This window comes from Pleurodeles waltl, chromosome 4_1 (assembly GCF_031143425.1).
Source record: "Pleurodeles waltl isolate 20211129_DDA chromosome 4_1, aPleWal1.hap1.20221129, whole genome shotgun sequence".
NCBI classification, from domain to species: Eukaryota; Metazoa; Chordata; class Amphibia; order Caudata; family Salamandridae; genus Pleurodeles; species Pleurodeles waltl.
Window position 1 is genome coordinate 834985946 of NC_090442.1, and position 21514 is coordinate 835007459.

Here is a 21514-nt window from a genome sequence, read left to right on the forward strand (position 1 = left end):
TGGGGTTTGAAGCCTCAGTAGAGCATCTGTGCTTTACGGAAAATTATTTATTTATTTTTTGTAACCTAAGCAGTTAACCTTTCTAAAATATCACTGTCAGTTGCAACACGCATTGTAGTCAATTCAATCAATGCCTTATTGCATCCAGGTAATTCTGCTATGTGGTACCTTTCATCAGATTGACATCATGTGCCAGATTTCCTCTCCCTCACCTTTGTGAGGATTGAGTTTGCCAAGAGTAATATAAAATTAGTTACCATTGTATATTTATCTGAAAAACTTTAAATTCAAACTTATGCTGCTTACCAAATTTGAATAGTGCCTTGCATGAAAATGTTAATTGCTTCAAAACCCTAATTATCATAGGAACAGAGACGAAGGTGGTGAAAAAAACCTCCAAAACTAAATGTCGCTTGTGTCCTTGTCTTGTATGATTGTGGTCCTCGTGACAAGTGCACCCACGGCAAAGACCAGCAAACATTCTCCATGTGTTATAAGAGTTGCATGATGCAAGGATGTGGAAACTAAAAGAGATAATATGAGACTGGGAAATCACCCTTAACTAGAGTGGTTTCATAATTTCGTCAGTTTCTTTAAATGATTCAAAGGTCTCGCAGGTCAGGCTCACAAATACAGTGTATTTTTTGGCTTGGCAGGATCAGCGTCCCCTCATTCATAGGAATACATGGAATGCCCTATGGAAATGTCTACCGGAACCCTGCCAGCCTCATACCCTCAGTATGTTGTTTTTCTCATTCTGAAATACACTGTGGAGGAGTCCAATTATTGTGTCCACGCTACCTAGGTAGCGTAATCAGTGTTTACTAATTCCCAACCCGATTTTAAATCATGTGCTTGATGTGTTCCAGTTACCCATGGGTGTCTGTCCTCCCAAAGCAATAGGAGGGAAGTTATCAGGCGTTGTCTAGAGGAAATATAAACAGTGATGCAGCTGGGCTTAAAGGGAAGAGTGTTCCCAAGAGCAGCACCACAGAAGAAAAGCCTAAGAGTAGTGGAAGTGAGGTATACTGAGAAGTGTTTAGGAGGCTGACCTCAAGGTAAGGTATGCAGGATACCTATCTGAACCCCGGGAGACTGTGACTTGCATCTTGAGTGGATGCCACCTGAGTTTGTCCCCCAAGAGGAGGCAGTGAGCAGTTTTGGACTATCTTTTGTCAAGTAGATGCTTAGGGAAGTCCAAAAAAATCGTATTCTCAGAATTCGACAGGAGGAGAGGCTAGGCTTAATCACGAGCTGAGGACATTAGGAGTGAAAAGGGAATAATCGTATTTAAGGTTTTTAATATGATAATTGAATGTGCAGGTGGAATAGTTAGCCCGATGAGTAAAAGTCAGAAGCCTCAAAAGTTACTCACAGATGAGTTTATTAGTAGCAAAGGGGAAACGGTCCAAAGTAGTGGACCACCATTCCGTGATCCATGCAAAAAATGCATCTGAGTTACTTTACATATAACCAGTCTGAGACGTCTAGCATCCACAAGTGGAATGTGACTGATTCATTCTCATGTGAACCATCGAGTCAAATGAAGAGGTGGGTGTCATCTGTGTCCATGTAGAAGAAGAAACAAACGATCTGAGCAATGGAGTCAACAGGGGCCGGTCAGACAGCCATTAAGTGACATCAAGTTCGGTGCAGCGTCCTGTGACATTACAGCCTATGTTATCCCTCCCCAGGACCGTATGTAGCAGTCTAAAATGACGAGTGGTGTAAAAATACTTTTAATGGAAAATGGTAAATATTTAAAACATTTAGGTGTGTTCTACATTTAAACATCCCTCTTGTTTTCTCTATTCGTTTGTAAAACCTACTTTTTAGCACACAATGTAACTACTTTGCTTCCCTTAACATCTAGGTCTAGAGCCTCAGAGTGCCCCTTAACACGAACCCTGGTGCAAACTACCCCTTACACTGACCCTATCTTTAGAGCGTAGAATCCTCTTCTCCCAGCGCCCTAGGTCTGCCTACCATACCGCTACTTTCACACTATCCCTGACCCAGACGAACACCTTAGCCTACTACACATTACGTGAATCCTAGCCATAACACACTCCAAAACCTATCCCCTCCTCTAGCTTACCTTACCATTATTCTAATTATATACCTAACCCTTTCTGACTTGTTTCAAACTAATTATCCTCACTAAAAGTTTTCTTGTTTTGGTTTTTCTCACTTTTTGCTTTCTTGCTTTTTCGGAGTTTTGTCCTAAAAGGTTAAACTCATAGTGTAGTACATGTAAAATCAAATTATCTGTACAGTGTTATGAAGTGTTATTGCCAATATTTACTCGATGCTCGGTACCATGTATCTTATACACTCATTTCCTCTGCGAACGTATAACATGCCTTTTTATTTGTTGCATTTTTAAGTGAGCCCATTCCAAATATCTTTAATGAGGGTGCAGACTTCTCTGTTCTTAATTTGTAACTAAATGAATGCCAGGGCCCTGGTTTTGTGGCCACTGCAGCTTTTACCATCCATTGCCCCGGCCAGCGTTACCAACCCAATGACTAAGCATCACACTCCCACAAGAGTGACCATTCAGACTATTTCAGGCCATCCAAAGCTGTAAGAATGGCTCAGACAGCATGTATTAGTATTTTTTTATGTATATTGAATTAATAAACAACTGTTATTGTGTTCATCTCTCTAAATTAGACGAATAGTGTCTTCATGTGACACACTGCCACAGGTGAGGTGTTGAGAATGAAGTGCCAGTGCTGAGCACTGAAAACCACCACCTCAAATTAAACACTGATACGTCTGCCTCCCTGGTTGCCTTTGCAAAGCGTCTTGTTTTAGGGATAGTTCTACTTGTCATATTCCGCCCATATCCAGGGGCAGTGCTATGGAGTAGCCTTCAGATTCTTGTAGTAAGATAAATGGATCCTGGCTATTCTCCAAGTGACCCATTATTAACAACAGCTGCCTTTTAATCACGTAACATGAACTGTCCTTATTCTGTGAATGATGATTTTAAATCTATGGGTTCCTTTAACCATAAGGAAGGCATAATCTGTAATTGGACTGAAGTGTGTTTTCTAAAAGAAACCTGTGGATAACACACAGAGGGTTGAAGTAACTGACTGAAGGGATTCAGCGCATGATTGTCTATATTAATATCTAATTGTGTACAACTTCAATATTGGATGTGTTTTGCATTACGCATTTTTTCACGAGCTTCTCTCTATTCCATTTGGCTTCCTTAAATTGATTAAATAATCCTGTGAAACTAACATACTTTGCCTCAAGGTGTTTATCATTGCCATGTCCAGCAGTATTTCTGTCTTGAATCTTACTCATAAATAGTGAACAGTTTGCTTGAAGAGCATTAAACGAGCCCCATATTTCAGTATAATTTCTTCGGTGTGATAGAGGCTTGGAACAGTTGCATCTACCGCCATCATCTTCCGTTGCTGCTGTCTGACTTTGGTTCAGTACGAGTTAACTGCAAACCCTTAATGACGAGGTTTAGCAGTTCACTTGCCCTGGTACCTCATTCTGACTGACCATGAACATTTGAATGTGGTCAGCCAGCTGCTTAATTTGGATATCAGTGCTGAGAGCGTACGTTCAATCTGTATTGCAAAATATTCGCAATTTCCTTGAGCCCATCTGGGAACAAAGAATCCATACATTTCTTCTGCTGCCCTTAATGTGTGGGATAATGTATCTCAACAGTGTACCTTGTCCCACCTACTGGGTTTGCACGGTCTTTCAACTAGGTGGATTTGATGCCGTAGCCTGTATTTCATGCTCCTTCAATACCTCTGCACAGCTATGATTCAGAATAGGACCCCACTTCCAAAGTCAGCACATTTTGTGTGACATCAGTACATTTTACATTTTATTATCTATGTTTTTTGGTTAATCTCCTGGCCATTAGAGGGAACATCATGTATAGAATGGCGCAGCAGAGTTATCCCAGGAGGCAACACCAAACCACCAAAGTAAACCAAACAGATGTGTCTTCCATTTGTCTTCCAGTAGGATCTATTTTGGATGGTCCCAGGTTCAACACACCGCAAGATGGAGGATGAATACAGCTTTCCCACAGACTAGACATTTTTTGCCTGCATTCCAGAAGCTGAAGGGAGTACACCCAGACAATGAAGCGAGGGAGCATGGAGACAGGGCTACCCTTAAAAATTCTGTGAGGCCCTTTAAGCTGGGGTTTGCTGATTAGTCTTTCCTGAGCACTGCAATTTGTGTAAATGCTGGGGGAGAGAGGATGAGTTAGCATAGTGTATTGTAAAGAGATAAAGACTAAGGCATTTTCTACTCAGAACTTGCCCTTCTGTCTTTTTCTTAGTTGCTTATTTAGGAAGGCTAATGACAGCCAGGTTGCACAGTCTCCACACTTCATTGTGCCCATGTTTTTGATACATATATTTTGTTCTAGTATCATCATTACCTGCTTTGACAGCCATCACCTTCTACAAAGGCTGCCTGCTCTGGAGCCGTAAAGTGATATTTGAAAGGGTTCCAGCTCAAACCGGTTGCAGAAATTTAGACATGGATCAACATCCCTGTCTTGAATAAGAGTATAAAAGTGGGCCCAAACCCCCTTGGTTTCAGTTCAGTTTTTCCTAAGCAAGCAAAGGTACCTCAGCCCACATTGATGGAACTTCATTGGCTCCCCTTGCAGCCCTGTACCCCCACTCCATAAAACCTGCTGCACCATTTACAAAGCCATCATGACCAGCACCCATTCTTATCTTGCAGACAAACACACCATCTCTTGTGATATTGACACATCAACAGCAAGAACTAAGAAGCATAAAGAAATTTAAACTAGGCAGCAGGCCTTTTTCAACTACACATCCAGAATCTGGAATGCTATCCCCATATCCATGGTGACTGCCTCAGTGCTGCTCCAATTTAAGAAGAGTTGAAGTCTCACTGCATTAAAGAACATTACTTCGCAATGCCCCAACAGTCCACAAAACAGCTCCCTTTTGCTATCATTCATAGACTTCACGCTTGTCTTAGACCCTGTACACCACTCCATTGCCTTTTGGCTAGGTTGCACTCTATAGAAATTCCACACAAATACAGGCAGTACTTAAAAAGTTGATGTGATCCAGTCTCCCAGATGTTAGGGGACATCATCTGAAGTCTATGCGACTTGCTGGAGAAACTGTGGCTCTACATAGTGCCTAGAAGCCAGCCTGCTTGCTCAGAGAAGGAATAAAACTGACTGGCTGTATAGGAGGAGAGACTGAATAGGAGGTCCGAGTGTCTGGAACACCCAGAAGAAGCCAACTTGTGTTCTAGAGTATGCTCGGTACTGACCCAAATGAGAGAGGTCACCAGGCATCCTTGTGTGTTTCATTTTGTGATGTACAATAAATGACAACTCCAAGGTCCAGCATCTCCACCCATGACCCGAGGAGTCTGTCTGCTGCAGGCTATGCTGCACATCTAGATGCCACTGCTGCTGAAGCCAATGAAATCCTCCAACTACTAAAGGATGACCGCAGACTAAGGCCTGCTATGCCATATCTGCAGTGCTAGGATGTGCAACCCTGCTGCCAGAGACACTCTGACCATAAAGGAAGCATCATCATCGTCACAGTACTGAGTTGCATTCTTCACAAACAAAAGGAAGCACAAGTGATGCTGCAAACTATATAGCAAGGTACGAACTGAACTGACCTACGGGTCCTCTCAAAGAGCAATCGCTCTCAAACACCAAGTAGTGTTTTTGCACCTGAGCTGATTCTCACACTGTCTCTCCCTGAAGTATTAAGTCTCTGTAGATGAGTAGAAGCTACAGCCACAGTGTTAAACCACAGTCACAGAGCAAGAACTGCCACTCCTCATCTGGGCCCTGTGTTGCGTGATGTGTGCCAAAAATTGGCATCTACCTTATAATTTTGGAGAACCTTCTAACTAAGCCCCATCTCTGTGGGTAGCATTATGTTTTATAGTGCTATTAAAGTACTTCTCTTTTTCTAAGTCACGCACTGGGACCAAGAATACATTTTTTGTCTGTTGGCTGACTATTGAGATCTGAGTTTTTGACCCTTAAAAGCCTTTGTTCATATCTCAGAATTTTGTCAGTGATTTGGTTTTTGCCTGTTTCAGTCATAAAATGCCTGTCTTGGAAGGTTAATGCATTTCAACATGAGTCCCTGTTAGGCACTGTATTTTACAGGTTTGACAGGGAGAGAGGCTATAGAATGACAGTCACTGCCAAATAAAAAGGGTCCCAACAGAGCTGGGAGCTAGTGTTCCCTTATTTAGGACGTTCTGATGAGGACAAAAAACAAAGTATGACATCTCTACACCCAAAAGAGTGTAAGCATTTTGCACTAGGCAGAGAACGTGATGGGTTAAATGACAATAGATCCTCCTATGGGTTTCCCCATCCCTCCCCTCCAACAACTCGGGTAACTCATAAACCGAAACCAAGCCAGGAACCATTCAATGGATACCTCACCATCCAACATCTTGTGTTTGTGAGGTGTGATCAACATTAAGGGCATAATTACGAGTCTGGCGGTCACTAGACGGCCATACTTGCAGTGATGGTCTGGACTGCCACATTACAACCCTGGTGGTGCGACCGTCTGGGTACCGCCGTCTCCGCCGGGATCGTTGATCCAGACGGGCTGATGGCGGGTGCAGGTTGCAATCAGCCAGGGCAGTGCTGCGTGCAGGGCTGTCCTGCTGATTACAACCTGGTTCTCCGACAGCGTTTTCATGGCTGTCTCACAGCCATGAAAAGGCTGGTGGAGAACAGGTGCCCCTGCACTCACCCTGACCAGCACCCTCATAATGAGCATTGTCTGCTGTGCCAGCTGCCGACGGCAGCAATACCGTAGTCTCTATTACAAGCCAGCAACAATGCTGTCGCCACTTTCTCACTGGGCATCAGCCCAGCGGGAAAGTCATAATGGGGCCAGCAGGGAGGTCGGCACTACAGTGGCAGCCACCCTGTCGAGAGTTTGACAGAACGGTGTTCCCGTCTGCCAAACTCGTAACTAGGCCAACAGTCACAAGGCAGTACCAAAGCAAACAATTTCTTTTCTATGCATCATTTTTTATCGCAGGCTTCAACTCACCATTTTGCTTCCCTTCAAAGCAATATCTGTACATAATTGTACTACTTAAAAGGAGAAACTGGACTCTAGTTAATATGTGCAATAGAGATCTGTTGCTTGAGCGTTAATAATTATTTCGCTTGTTGTTTCAACAAGATAACTGTGTTGCAAAGAGAATGAGGCAGTCAGGTAAGTGGATCAATCTTCCTTTATTAGTAGATCCTCTAATGAGGCTCAACAGCCCACAACATTCCGCATAGGAGAGCCCCTAGACAGATCAAGCCAGAAACCAACCGTCCGTCTCCACGACCTCCGCTCATCTCCTGCGTGGAGCGTTCCCCCATCATTCCAGAATCTTTATTCTAGAATACTACACACACCCCTCTTTACAATACACACAATAAACAAAAGAACACTAGAACTGAGATGAAAATGAGCGATTTACACAAAGTCCTTCAAATAAGCAGGGCTCTGTAATTTCATATTAGACTTCCTCGGATAACTCCTTTCTTCCCCTTCTTTTAGGCCTCCATCAACATCGGACGAATCATCCTTCAACACCCCACCTTTATACACAACCACTCTATTAAGATTCCACACACAATGATCAGAGGTTTTGGCAGCATTAGTAAAGATTTTGATGACTTTCATGGGTTTAGATAGTCTGTTTCCACTGGTTTGTGACCCAGGATGTTTTATCAAAACCAGGTCCCCAACATTTACTTTAGAGGCTGTGACCGCATGACTACGATCATAATAGAGTTAACTTTTCCTCGTCTTATAAACTTCTTTCATCTTCCTTTGAGCTTCTTTAACACTCGTCCATCAGAACCTAAAAATGTAATTACCCAACCCGGTTGAAGAACAGTGTTGTGACACCTTCTGCGAAACAAAACAAATGGAGAAACACCAGTGGTCGTATGAGGTGTGAACCTATACACACAAACCCTCTTAATGACCTCATCTTTCCAGTTCTTGTTGTGAGACTTAGCCAGGGCTATCGTTTCTTTCAAGACTCTATTAAATCTCTCAACCATACCATTAGATTCTGGATGGTACAATGCACATTTTTTGTGCTTGATCCCGCACAACTAAAGGAAGTCCTCCATTTCTTTGGAAACAAGTTGAACCCCATTGTCGTGTCAGCAATGTTTCAGGTATGCCCTCCTTCAAAAATAGGTCTTTCAGAAAACATACAACATTTCGTGTCTCGATACCTCTAGAAAAATGAATTTTAGGCCAACGAGAAAACAAATCAATAACAACAATCCTATATGATTCCTGACCATTACCATGTACAGGCCCCAGTATGTCTAGAACAATGTCTCTCCGAGGTTTCTCAGGACGATTTCTCTACAACATGGGTTGAACTCTTGGTTTCATACTTTTCTCACACACAGCACATTTGACACATTCCCTTACTAAACGTTCAATGTGAATATCTATTCCAGGCCACCAATAGGTAAAGTTTATTTAATGCATAGTTAATAAAAACCAATACATATATACAGTCCATTACATCAAATCTAATATGTATAAGAATCGTATTATTTAAGAAGTTTCCTAACTAGTGCCACCTATTTCAAGGTCAGCGCGAGTTACCCATACCCTCATGGGTTTAACTCTAATAAAACTATTTGTATTATGTTTAAAAACTTTATAAATTTAGCATTCAAAACACATTTAGAAAATAAAAAATGAAAAGATTTCCGTACATTCTGTATATAAACTTGCTATGCTTGTGCTAATTAGGATTTTATATTAAAAATGTTTGTGATACTTTGCTTAAAAACTTTGTAAACTTAGCATTCAGGACAAATTAGAAATTAAAAAGCTTTCTGTAAATTCTATACAACAACTTAATATATTGTGTTAATTAAGAATTTTTGATGTTAAACGTAAAAACTTGGTGAATTTAGTATTCAAAACAAAATCAGAGGGTTTAAAACAGGAAATCACCGCTCGCCTGCAAGTCCGTATCCTCCTCTGATTCATTCATTCATTTCGTAGGCCATTGCAAATACAGATCAAATGGATTTTATCTTCCTGACCCCGGCCACACAGCCTGCACTTAGGGACTGTTGTGGAGCGTTCCCATAGGGCTAAGTGGGCACCACCAGGACTTATGCCAAATCGATATTTGATGAAGATATCCTTGTCTGACTTTGTCCACCCAACTTCCAAGTAAGGCTGATATTTCAGGAGTTTATATTCGTTTATTATCATCCAGGAATGAGATCTGGGGGCCAATAAACTCTTATCCCTGATCAGTGATCTTTTCTTCACTATTCGATTCATGATTTTTTTAAAGGCAAAATAGGAAAGGTTTGAGTCCCATAATTCCATTACTTCCAAGTCTATCAAGGCTTGGTCCAAGTACTGGTGAGATTTAGGTCTAGTGTCTGAACTAATCTCCTTCCACAGTGCTTGGCAGAGCTGGTTTTCTTTTGTTAACTGTATATGTTTCCAGGCTTTGATATAACTGGCTTTCCTATCTATACATTGGTTTGGATAGCCAACCTCCAGTCTGATTTGTGCTTGGGAGGTATAGCCCGGTAGCTGGAATAAGGACCTAAAAATGTTTGAAATGATTTTATTAAGGATACTAGCATCTTGACCACACATGGCTTCGCTTCCATATCCTAAAGTTGGAATTAGTTTAGCTGCAATAACTTGAAGCAGCGGCCAATAGCTAGGGACGGTAAGCAGTTTTTTAAAAGTGCGGAATGCGAACAGTAAAACATTTCCCTTTCTGCATAGCTCCTGTTTATAGGGAAGAAAAGAGCCCCGTTCATCAAAAAGTACGCCCAGGTATCTATACTGGTTTACTTGTTCCAAGACACCCCCTTGTGTGTTCCATTTTTTAACTTTTGAAGTTTTTTTTCTAATTTCCATTACTTTCATTTTTTTCTGATTAATTTCCAATCCATTTAGCATACTCACATATTTTTATAATGAGCCATCGTAGGTCTACTTTAGTTTGACTCATAAGCACTACATCATCAGCATATAACAAGTTTGAAATAGCCATGTCACCAATCTTTGGGGAGTGCGCATTTACCTTATTCAGTTCCACGGTCAGGTCTGATAGAAAGAGATTAAAAAGATATGGTGCCAGCACACATCCCTGTTTCAGCCCTTGTTTTGTTTTAATTTCCCTTGAAAGGAAGGATCCATCCCCTATCTTCACTCTTATACATGTATCTGTGTATAACTGTTGAATAGCCTTTAGCAGATTCTCCGGTATCCCCCAGTAGATTAATTTCTCCCATTGAAGGGATCTCTGAACCGTATCAAAGGCTGATTTAAAATCTACAAAACACAGATATAAGGATTATTTTTTTTGTTTATACTTCTCGATAATCATGGATAGAGTTAGAATATTTGCGGCACTACCCAGGCCCTTTACAAAACCTGTCTGATTTGAGGGAATTATGCTGTTTTCGATTTCACACCTACGAAGATGCTCCAGTAAGATCCCTGCACAAAATGTAGCTTCTACATCCGTTAGGGTAATTAGTCGATAACTCTCAGGTTGTGACTTACTACCTCCTTTGAATATTGGATGGATTATGGCCCCCCTCCAAGATTTTGGAATGTTTCCTAGCGCTATACAGCGGTTGAAAGTCAAAGCCAGTTTTTCTCCCCAAAAGGGAGGGTTCAACATAAACAAGGCATTTGGGATTCCATTTGGGCCAGGGGTACCCCCAGTTCTGCTTTTTCTTATTGAGCTCATAATTTCGGCCATTGTAAATATTATTCTTTTGGTTTCCTTCTGGGGACAAAGGGATTTTAATTTTACTCTTTCTTGGCTTAGTTTTTTTACTTCCTCTTCTAAATTTTTACTGCCTTTCTTTTCTTCACCAAAATGTTGATTTAGGTATTCAACCCAGACGGCTTCCGAGATATTAGACCTTGCCCAAGTCATCGGGGCTTTATTCAGGTCATTTACCAGTTTCCAAAAACCTTGTGCATTGGATTTTTTTACTTAAGAATACGACCTTTGCCCAAAATCATGGTTTTCCTGGTGCTTATATTCCCATATTTGCTTCCGATATATATTGTTTAGATTTTTTAGGTCGACCTTAATATAACAGTTTGTTGGATTCTTGTTGTATAATTTTGGAGCTCTATTACGTTCTTTTCGTAATTTAATCATGAGTGCCGAGAAATTAATTTTTCTGTTTGTTTTCGCACCTCGCCCTTGATTTTGAGGCCTCTTTTGTGATCTGCCTACGAGAAAAACAGCCGCAAATCTGTCTAGGAAAGTCGACCACATCGTTATTGAGTCCCCGGTTATTACCATGTGGCATTGGTCGAATATCCCCATTGTCCGTTCACCAATGGATTCTTTTCGCTTTTCAGTCCATCTGAGTTTTTTATAATTTGTTGTATTAATATCCCTTGATGTAGTTAGAGCGGGGTTAAAATTAGGAAGGCCACATCTTATCTCAGGCATTGCTGGCCATGGTCGTTCATATCTGATTTTACAATATAACATTTTGTAATTAGCGTAAGCAAAAATAGGGACGCCGCAGTATAGTCAATTGTTGCTTGAGTTTCATTGACATAGCAGCTAGCAGCCGGTGGAGTATCTTGTGGATATCTTCCATTTCGAAGTCCAAGCCCAAGGGCCTCAAGGTCTTTTACTAAGGAGAGTGCTAATGTCCCGGTTTTTCCTTTCTCTGTTGCCCCCAGGCACTGCTTTGGGACTTCCCATTGTAGATCTTGCATGGTGGCTTGCGTAGCACTTCCAGAGGGGTTTAATAATTTCAGATTAAAGTCTCCAGCTATTAAGAGCTCCAGGGGTCCTACATCCTGGTGGGCAGCTAAGATTGTATCTATTAATTTAGAAGATATATGTTTTATGGATCCTGCATCTGGATGGATATAGACATTGATTAACAGTAGTGGGCTGGAAAGTTCCTTATTCCACCCATCTAGCTTCACTAGCAAAAAGTCCTTATTTTCCTCGTATAATCAAGTACATACTATGTTTAATCCTGCTGAAATGAAAATTGCTGTCCCCCCCCCCCTTTGGATGTCCATACCTTTTCTCCTTTATTGCTGGGGAAAAGAAGCCCATAAATCCATCAATTAAGAAAGGGTTGATAGCCCAGGTCTCCTGGAGAAGAATAATCTGAAAGTTCTTTAGTAAACCTGATAGATCTTTCTGATTTGTATTTGATCTAACCCCATTCCAGGAGCAAATTTGGAGAGGGTTTTCATATGACATTGTCAACTTAATTGGCGCCCTACTACTCGTAAGTCATTGGCGTTTTTCTGGATGGATTATTTTCGATATCCAGCCAAAATCTAGCTCTGGTAACTGTGTATTAGATACAATACGCCCTAACAGGTAATCTTCCATTCTTCCAGTTGTGGATCTGAGAACTGAGAAAGGTTTATCCAACTCTTTTGGTTTGGATTGATTAGGTAAATTAATTTGTTCCTCTAACGGATCAGGGTAGCCTACTTGTTTGGGAATGCTGAAATTAATTCCCCATTTTAAGAAGGAGCCCTTTTGTTTAACAACTCTTTTTACCAAAAGTGGTGACCTCCAAGTTACTAAGGTTAGTTCCTTTAGACCTTTTTCATTTGTTTTTTCCCTTTGTAAGAACTCTATGGGGACAATATCAGTAGATTTTGTCTTTTAGTGTAGGGATAGCTTGGAATAGTTTTAATATATTTCCTCTATTTGAGATATCAAATCGTCCCCTAGAGTGATCTTGTGGTTCCAATATTAGCTTTAAACAATCATTTGGTAGAGAATATTCAGAACTACCTATAGTATCCACTTGTTCATCTAGATGGGCTGCCCTTATGTGTTCTATCACCCGATTACCTAACTGTGGCTCTCTAGCAGACCATTCTGACTTTATAGCCTTTTGCTTTACTATTGATACACTTAGGGATTCTTCCTCCAGGGGTGAACCTGGCATTCTTCCTTTTTTTGCCTGACGTTGGGCCAAATGAGCTCTGGTTTTAGTCCCATAATAATTTGCATATTCAGAATTTGCGACCATAATTGTTATACCCTCTTCTTCAATTGGTCTCCTGTTTAGTATGGGACTAAGACTCTTTACAGCTTGTGTCTCCCATTGATGTAATTTAATATTTTGAGGTTCCTGTTCTAATTTACCTATATTCTTTGACATGTCCATAAATTGCTGGTCATGACTTTTTATATCCCCCTCATTGGAGGGTAGATCGTTTTTGTTTTGCCCCTTTTGGTTATGGATGATATGGCCCCTTAGTCCAGGGTTAAATACTGGGAACAGCTTATTTGCCGTTAAAATGCTCTTTGTGTTTGCCGCGGGGACTTCGGTCTTTGACTTATCTCCTAGCTCTAGGCTTGAGGGCGGATTCAATTTAATGGCTGGGGAGCCCAATGAGGACACCCCTTTTTTATTTCTCGCTTTTTGTTGTTTTTTCTTTTGTCTTTTGGTGGGTGGCTTTTCTAGCTGAGATGGGAGCCCCACTGGTTTTGGAGAATCAAAAGGGCAAATAACTTCCCTGCACGCTCCTTCCTGATCACCTTTACGTTCTTCAAGGGATTCTATTTCTTTGTCCATTGATTTTTTTTTTTTTTTTTTGACATCCGTTTGCTCTACCTCTCGAGTTTTTATCATTCCCCACCTCCCTCTGATATGGGGGGATCCTTTGGCTACAATTTCCTTCTCATATTTAAATTTTCTTTAAGATTTACTATCAGAGAATTTAGAGCTTCTGGGAGGGTGGCCAACTTATTGATTATAGGCTCGCAAGTGCATTCCGTTATTGTCATTTCAGTAAGATTCTGAGCTCGCTTAATCAAGTTGTTTAAATTTGCCAGTTTCAGGTCAATCCCTGCTACTGATTTGGCCATGGCATTCAGTATATACACCTGGACATCCATTTTAGTCGACTGATAGGACAGAGCATCCAATGTTAACTGTGAAGTTTTAAAAAAGATATCCCAGACCACATTTTGATCCAGATGTTTCTGGGTATTTTGTGTTTGCAGTGTATTCTCATTTTTCCTTCCTTGTCTTCAGATTCCCTTGTTTTTTCATTTAATATAAAAGATGTATTTAAGGATCTTCATTTAGGGCCTGAATTAACTGTTTGGGTTTCTAAGATTGGACTTTTATCTTCTTGCAGGGATACCCCCATATCTTCGAAAAACAGCTTGTTAAAGATGTACATGGTGGGACTCAAGTCCCTATTTTGACAGAGAGGATTTGGGTTTAATGAGTCCAGATTGTTGACATTTTCCGAACTAGAAATAGGTTCTAACGAATGTTTTATTTTCCCTACTTTCCCTACTTTATCATGCTCTTGTGGTCTTACAGCTGGTTCACTTAAGGAGGGGTCGATTGCTCTTTTGATAATCACATTTACCTCTAGTGGAAGTTGAGTACCTAATTGGGAAAAGTTGATTTGATTTTCCATGGGTGGAAAGTTAGAGGTAACCGGGGAAGGCGGGGTTTACCGAAGGGTCAGCAGTTCTAGGTCATTAATTGAGCCCCAAACATTTTCTTTAGGGTTGTCTTCCATTTGATTATTATTTTTCCCAAGGGTAGGTTTTTCAGTCTGCCCCTCCTCTTTGAACTGGCTTTTGTCATCTTGCTCGTATAGCAGGCTGCATTCACTTTTTATGGGGGAAATTGGATGAGGTAGGGTCACAGAGCCTTTAGGTAGAGAAAAAAATCACATCCAAAGGGGCCTTTAAAAAATCAGATTTATGGGGGACACTTACTGGTTTACGGAACCTACTGAAGAAAGGGGTTATGGGGGAGATCAGCGATTGACTTTTTGGTGGTAAAAATGTAAGCTTACTTGCCTCTTGTTTCTTTTAGATTGCAGTTGAAGTGCCCTTTCCTTTCCTGACCTCATCTTCACCGTATGTACGGTTTCCTTTAGGTATTCTTGCTTCCTTTAACTGATAAAGCGCACCGCCACACCTCAGAAGTGGTGTGCACGGGCACACGTGGTCCTCTTCAAATGCTGACCAAGTGATTAGCTGCCTCCTGTTGAGGTTCAAGAGATCTTCTTCCCTTTTTCCTTTTTTCCGACAGATAGACACGCCGCCACACCTCTGGATTGAGGGGCACGAGCACGTGGAGACCTCTTCTGGTACTTTCTCAGTCAAGATATGTGTCAAGTCACGGGAAGGTCGGCTGGAGAAAGTCTGTGGTTTTAGACAGTAAACCGCACCACGGGGATCCGTGGCTGCTTCCGCTACTAGATGACCGGCTAGGATTGCTGGCTAAGTTGCCAGCTGGTTGGATTGCTAGGCCTCCCGGCCTATAAATCTGCGACTTTATGCCCTTCAAGGGGGCCTCCTGGTGGGCTGTGCTGACTTGGTACTTACTTGGCACAGTCTTACAGTTTTGGCGCAGACAATCTGTGGAGTATTCTGGCCTCTACAGCGGGTCGGGCGTCGAGAGATGGGAGGGCGGCGCACTGCAGCCAGGCGCCTGCAGGTAGGGCCTATCAGGGAGTGCCAAGGACCGAGGGGCGAGGTGCGAGGACCACTGGTGCTAGCACAGGCACTGGCGTGGGAAGCCAGGGGTACCAGGGAGCCTAAGAACACCCAAGTGGCACTTCTGCCTCTTACCGGGGTCCTCCAGGTCCTGGTCCTGATCCTGTTTCAGCCACCTGCCTCCCTATCCTCGTCTCGTGTTGTGTGTCACGTCTCGTGCCCTGGCCTCCTCCTGCTGGAGTACTCAATAGTCCTGCGGGCACCTTGCTGTGGTTTCCTTCTCCTCTCCCACTCTCACTGCGGCCTCCCTCACACTGCTGCTGCTGCCTTCGCCTGTAACCCGGAACCGGAAACAGATCTGAAACACTCACCAGGCCACCAATAACTAGATCTCAATCTTTCCTTGGTCTTGGAGATACCGGAGTGACCCTCATGAGCTATGTCCAGCAATTCCTTTCTTAGTTTATCTGAGGGCACCAGCCTAGTACCTCGTAACAACAATCTATACCTGGTAGCCACTTGATCCTCAACAAACCAAAAATCCTTACACAGATCACCACCTTGATGTTTGTACTTCCAACCACCCTTGATCAGGCCAATCACTCTCTGTAGGGTAGAATCATCCTCCAATTCACGGCACCATCTGTCTTCCGCAATCACAGCATGATCAATCTTACAAACTAGATCCACATCTTCCACACAACTACCACCATCCATCAATCCCGTAGCATTCTCAGAAACCAACCTAGATAGAGTATCAGCAATTACATTCTCAACTCCCTGAATGTACTTCACCTCAAAATTAAACTCTTGGAGGTCAACCACCCACCTAGAAATCCTAGAAGAGATAGAATCTATCCCTTTCCTGTTGAAGACCACACACAAAGGTTTGTGATCTGTCCTTATGAGGAAAGTGGACCCCCACAACAGATTTTTTAGTTTCTTGATGGCCCAATGAACAGCAAGTGCCTCTCTCTCAATTATAGAATATTTGATCTCAATGCCTTTAAGACTTCTCAACAAAAACATGATAGTGTTCTGCGGCCCACTCCCAGCTTGCTGTAAAACAGCTCACAGACCTTTGAGGCTAGAATCAGTTGTAATGATAGAATTTTTCTTTGGATCAAAATTCTTGAGACAGGGAGCTAAAGATAACTTGTCTTTGATCATTTGAAACTCTTCTTCACACACGTCACTCCACACAAAACCCACCCCTTTCCTCAAAAGACCTCTCATATTGTAAGTAATAGCAGCAAAATTCTTAATAAATTTATGATAATACTCAACCATACCTCATGAGGTCCTCTTTCGTGGAGGGAGAAACCATCGCTTGAATGATATTCACCAGATCAGATTTAAGGGCAACACCCTCACCAGTTATAGTGTTGGCTAAATAATCAATTGTTTTCGTTCCTGCACTTCTCCAACTTCACGGTCAGATTATGATCACTCACTCTCCTCAACACTTGTCTGACCCTAGAACCATGTTCAGCATGATCCTTACCATATACCAGAATGTCAACCTGGTACACACAAACTCCTTCTAAGCCTTTAAGCACCCTCTCCATAACTCTCTGGAACGCAGAAGGAGTCAACACTAAATCAAAAGGAAGCCTGGTCTACCTGAAAGTACCAAAGGGTGTTATAAAGGCAGTAAGATCCATGGAATCTTCATCAAGCTGGATCTGGTGATATGCGGAGGCCAGGTCAATGGTGCTGAACACCTTTGCATCACCAATCATCATGAGTAATTGGGCAATGTTAGGTAATGGGTAACTGTCCACCACTACACATCTGTTCTATTGCCTGAGGTCAACACACAGCCTAAGTGAACCATTGGACTTCCTAGCCACAACTACTGGGGCGAACCACTCAGTACTCTCCACCTCCTTAATGATACCCTAAACTTTAAGCTTATTCAACTCACTTAGCATTTCTTCCCTAACATTAACAGGAACATCTCTAACCTTACTGAAAAATGGGATCGAACATGGAACAATCTTAATTTTATGTTGATAACCCTTGAAGCATACCAATTGACTTCTAAAAACTTTGGGAAATTCTTGAGATAAGACTTGCTGCAAATCCAAATCAACATCAGACACGCACTCAATAGAGGAAACATCTTTGAATATAATGGGATTTTCACTGTTAGGATCTAACATTACACCAAGGTCCTTTTGATGCCACCAGCTAATAATACTGTCTCCTTTTTTTTATACATACATTTTCCCAGAAGTTAAGCGACTTTTGTACTCAATTAAACCAACAAAATATCCATGTAAATGTATCACTTCACCACCATAAGCACATGGTCTGATGTCCGGTTTAAGAAGAGTAACGTTGCCTTTAAGACGACGACAGAATAAATCATTAGACACAATCGTGATTTTTGCGCCAGAATCAAACAAAACGTGAGTCTCCTTCCCTTCAACTAAAATAGAGTCAAGAGGACCTATACCTTTACCTACCGGAAGTACAATTTGTCCACAGTCAAAACTATCTGGAACCAAGAGCTCATCATTGTCAGTATGAATCTCACACCTTGTTTAGCCTTCCTTAATCTACGAACAGAGGAAAAATACCCTTGCTTCTTACAAAAGGTACACGCTGCTCTAAGAGCTGGACACTTTTTATCAATGGCAAAGTGCCCTAATTTGTCACCCGAAAACATCTTTTCTCTCCTCCTGTAGAAGAAGAAACAGGTACTACCTTCTTAGAGGCAAGCGTTTTCTTGTTACTGTCCAAAACAGCACAAACCACGCTGCACATTTTAGAGTATGCTGTATTCTTTTAGCAACCACCAACACGTCTTCAAGAGAGTTCTCATCCCTAAGCCAGAATTCCTCACAAACCTTCTCAATGTTACAGCCTAACATAAATTGATCTCTTATCATCTCATCGTTTGAAGAAGCAAATTTGCACAGAGGCAAGACGTCTAAGATCCGTCACATAGTCTTCATTTGACTCACCCTCCATTTGCAATCTCTTACCAAAGTAATAACGTTCTAGGATGGTTCTCACTCTGGGCAGATAGTGAATATCTAATTTGCGTATACAAATCTCAAATTCATTGAGATCTATTGTTTCACTATCAGGAACGTCTGGAAGGTGATCAAATACTTCTTGACCCTCTGACCCTGAACAGTGAAGTAATAACGGAGTTCGACTTTCAGCACTCCGAGACGTTCCACATACCTTAGCATAACGCTGAAACACCTTTTTCCACTTTGCCCATTTGATAGGAAGCTCACCCGGAGAAGAAAGAAAGAATGGAGGAGCTGTGACATTATGCATATTGTTACTTCAACCACACCACCCACAAAACATAAACAAACAAATTACAATTGCAATTAAAATCACAAAAACAAGGTGGAGAAGGGTTGTTTCACACGCAATGTACACAGAAAAGTTTAAAAGCTGTGCACATCAGCGTTGCAAAAGTACTTGAAGTTACACGATGTACACGTAAGTTAGAAGCTGTGCACATCAGCGATCCACCAATCAAAGGATTCAGTGCTGCATACAGTACATAGGAAGATATGCAAGGTTATAATGTGTACATCAGCGATGTACAAGAGGAAGCTTCCAGAAGCTCCAAGCCAGGAATGAAAGAAAAAGAAGAAAAAAAAATAACAGTGGAAAAATAGCGTCATATGGCGGCGTGTCAATGGACAAAACAACAGAACAGCAAAGCAGAGAGTTGTGATCCCGTTCAGTGAGTCATCGTCACCATGTAAACCCGGCAACAGCAGCAGGAGGCAGAGTACAAAGACAGAAACTGCCGTCACTCCGTTAAGCGAGTCATGGATGCCATGTAACCATGGCAACAGTAGCTGTAGACGGAGCAGGAAGGCACCAGATGGAAGCGGCGCTGGGCGCTCTAATGACTATGCTATGTGAACATAGCAACAATCCTGGAGCGCGTGAAGAAGACGTCAGCGCGCTCGTGTAACCACGGGAACTTTCAAATAGGAAAGGAGAGTTCACGAGCGCCAAAAGGTTGGAGAAATTAAGGTAATTTTCCCTGTACCTCGAGGCAAATCCAGAGCTAAGAGGTGAAGACACCGCCAGGGAAGTCGCCAAATGCCGCTGATGACCGTCTCAAGACGTTGCTCCAGGACGTTGAGCCGAAAGTATTTCTTCTCCGCCAGTGTTGCAAAGAGAACGAGGCAGTCAGGTAAGTGGATCAATCTTCCTTTATTAGTTGATCCTCAAATAAGGCTCAACCGCCCACAACGCTCCCCACAGGAGAGTCCCTAGACAGACGAAGCCAGAAACCAACCGTCCGTCCCACGACCTCCTCTCAGCTCCTGCGTGGAGCGTTCCCCATCATTCTAGAATCTTTATTCTAGAATACTACACACTCCTTAGTGGAAGTTCTGATCCTGATGAGGTTCCTCCCAATAATCAGTAAGCCAAAACACATTAAAAGAAAAATATCTTTACAAAAGTCTTTAGCAAATTGTGGGCGTCACTCTCTGATGAAGCACTTCCACACATGTCTACTGTAAAACAGAAACCCTGCAAATGATGTTATCTTCAATAGATCACTTTGTCTCTTAAGAAGAAAGAGTATTTTTGTTGGAACAGAAATACTTGCAAACCACCTCCTTTTGGGTATGGTTGCGTTCAGAGGAGGAGAATTGCCAACCCTTTAAATGTTCGATTATGCACCGTTTCTAATCAATTATCTTTCATAATATAAGGCTACATTACAGCCTACATACTGATAAAGATTGACCTTGCTGCAATAAAATCCAAAAGAATCCTTGTAAAATGATGTCTAAATAAAGCTGAGAATGCATGGGAGTAGCAGTTATTCTTAGAGCCTTGGAGTCCAGCGCAGTGTCCCAGTGGTTGGAACTTTAATTACTCTCTTGGCTAACTTCTGAAATATGCATGGATGTGCAATTGATTGTGCTTGTCATTTCACGAAGTTTTTAGCCAGGCACACGGAATGCACAAAGTTCTAATTCTCAACCCAACTATCCCAAATTTACATTAGTTAGGACTCACCTGGAGTAAATTTAGTCTTCAGCACAATTATTGACAGTTGTATGAAGTCCCTGCTGTCATGAGTATGACTTTCGCGTTTCACTTTCAATTGATGACTCCTTGTTCAACCTCCAATACAAATCTCAAATTGGTCATTTTTTCTTTTCTTTTAGAGTAGTAAAATGTTTCTTGACTTTGAAAAAATCATTGAATTATGTTATACTGAACAGAACTAATTAACTTCCATTTTCTGTGGTAACAACTAACCTCTGGTTTCCATTTCAGGCTCTGAATTCCCTGTATTTTGTAATCTGGAATTTATGAAATTAAATGTGTCAAAGGCCTATCTGCATAGTCTGATCCAGCAAAACGTGAAGCTTGTCTTGAATGATGGCAGCTGCTCAATTAATAATACAGAGACTGATTACTATGAAGTAACAGTTTTATTTGACTTTCCATTCTGTGGGGGACAGATGCTGGTAAGTAACTGAGTCAATATATATTCAGATGTGATCAATGCCAAAGTAGATTACCTTGCATAGGAGTACCTTCTTGCCATTCCCTTCTTTTTTCTAAATTGCTCATAACATTATTGTTGGTGGGTTTTTTATTATATGTGTTGGTTAAATGATTGTGACATGATCTATTGCTTTGATGACCCACTACGGGGTGCTTTTCAAGACCCTCCTTCATCTGCATTTGTTTTTAAACATAGCAACTAGACCCTACGCTCTGAACCTACCATCACCCCAGGCTTCTCAGTCCGCTCTTCCAACCCAACAGATGCCGCACAAACATTTCTCTCTGAACATCATTTTGTCTACAGACGAGAGGAAACTCCTCCATAGCCATTACTGTAATATACGAAGGGGGAAGAGGGAAAGTGTGTGTGTGTGTGTGTGTGTGTGTGTCAACATGCATGTGTGTGTGTTAATATGGGTGTGTGTGTCTCTCAACATGCATGTGTGTGTTTATATGGGTG

General features: G+C 41.7%; 1 protein-coding gene across 1 annotated transcript in view; it reads left to right on the top strand.

The window, feature by feature from the left end:
- Positions 1 to 21514, top strand: part of LOC138288591 (uncharacterized) — a 300606-nt gene that overhangs the window by 120893 nt on the left and 158199 nt on the right. Inside the window, exon 7 of the mRNA XM_069230091.1 lies at positions 20818 to 21011. Coding sequence (XP_069086192.1) covers positions 20818 to 21011 — 194 coding nt within the window. The remainder of the gene's footprint in view (positions 1 to 20817; positions 21012 to 21514) is intronic.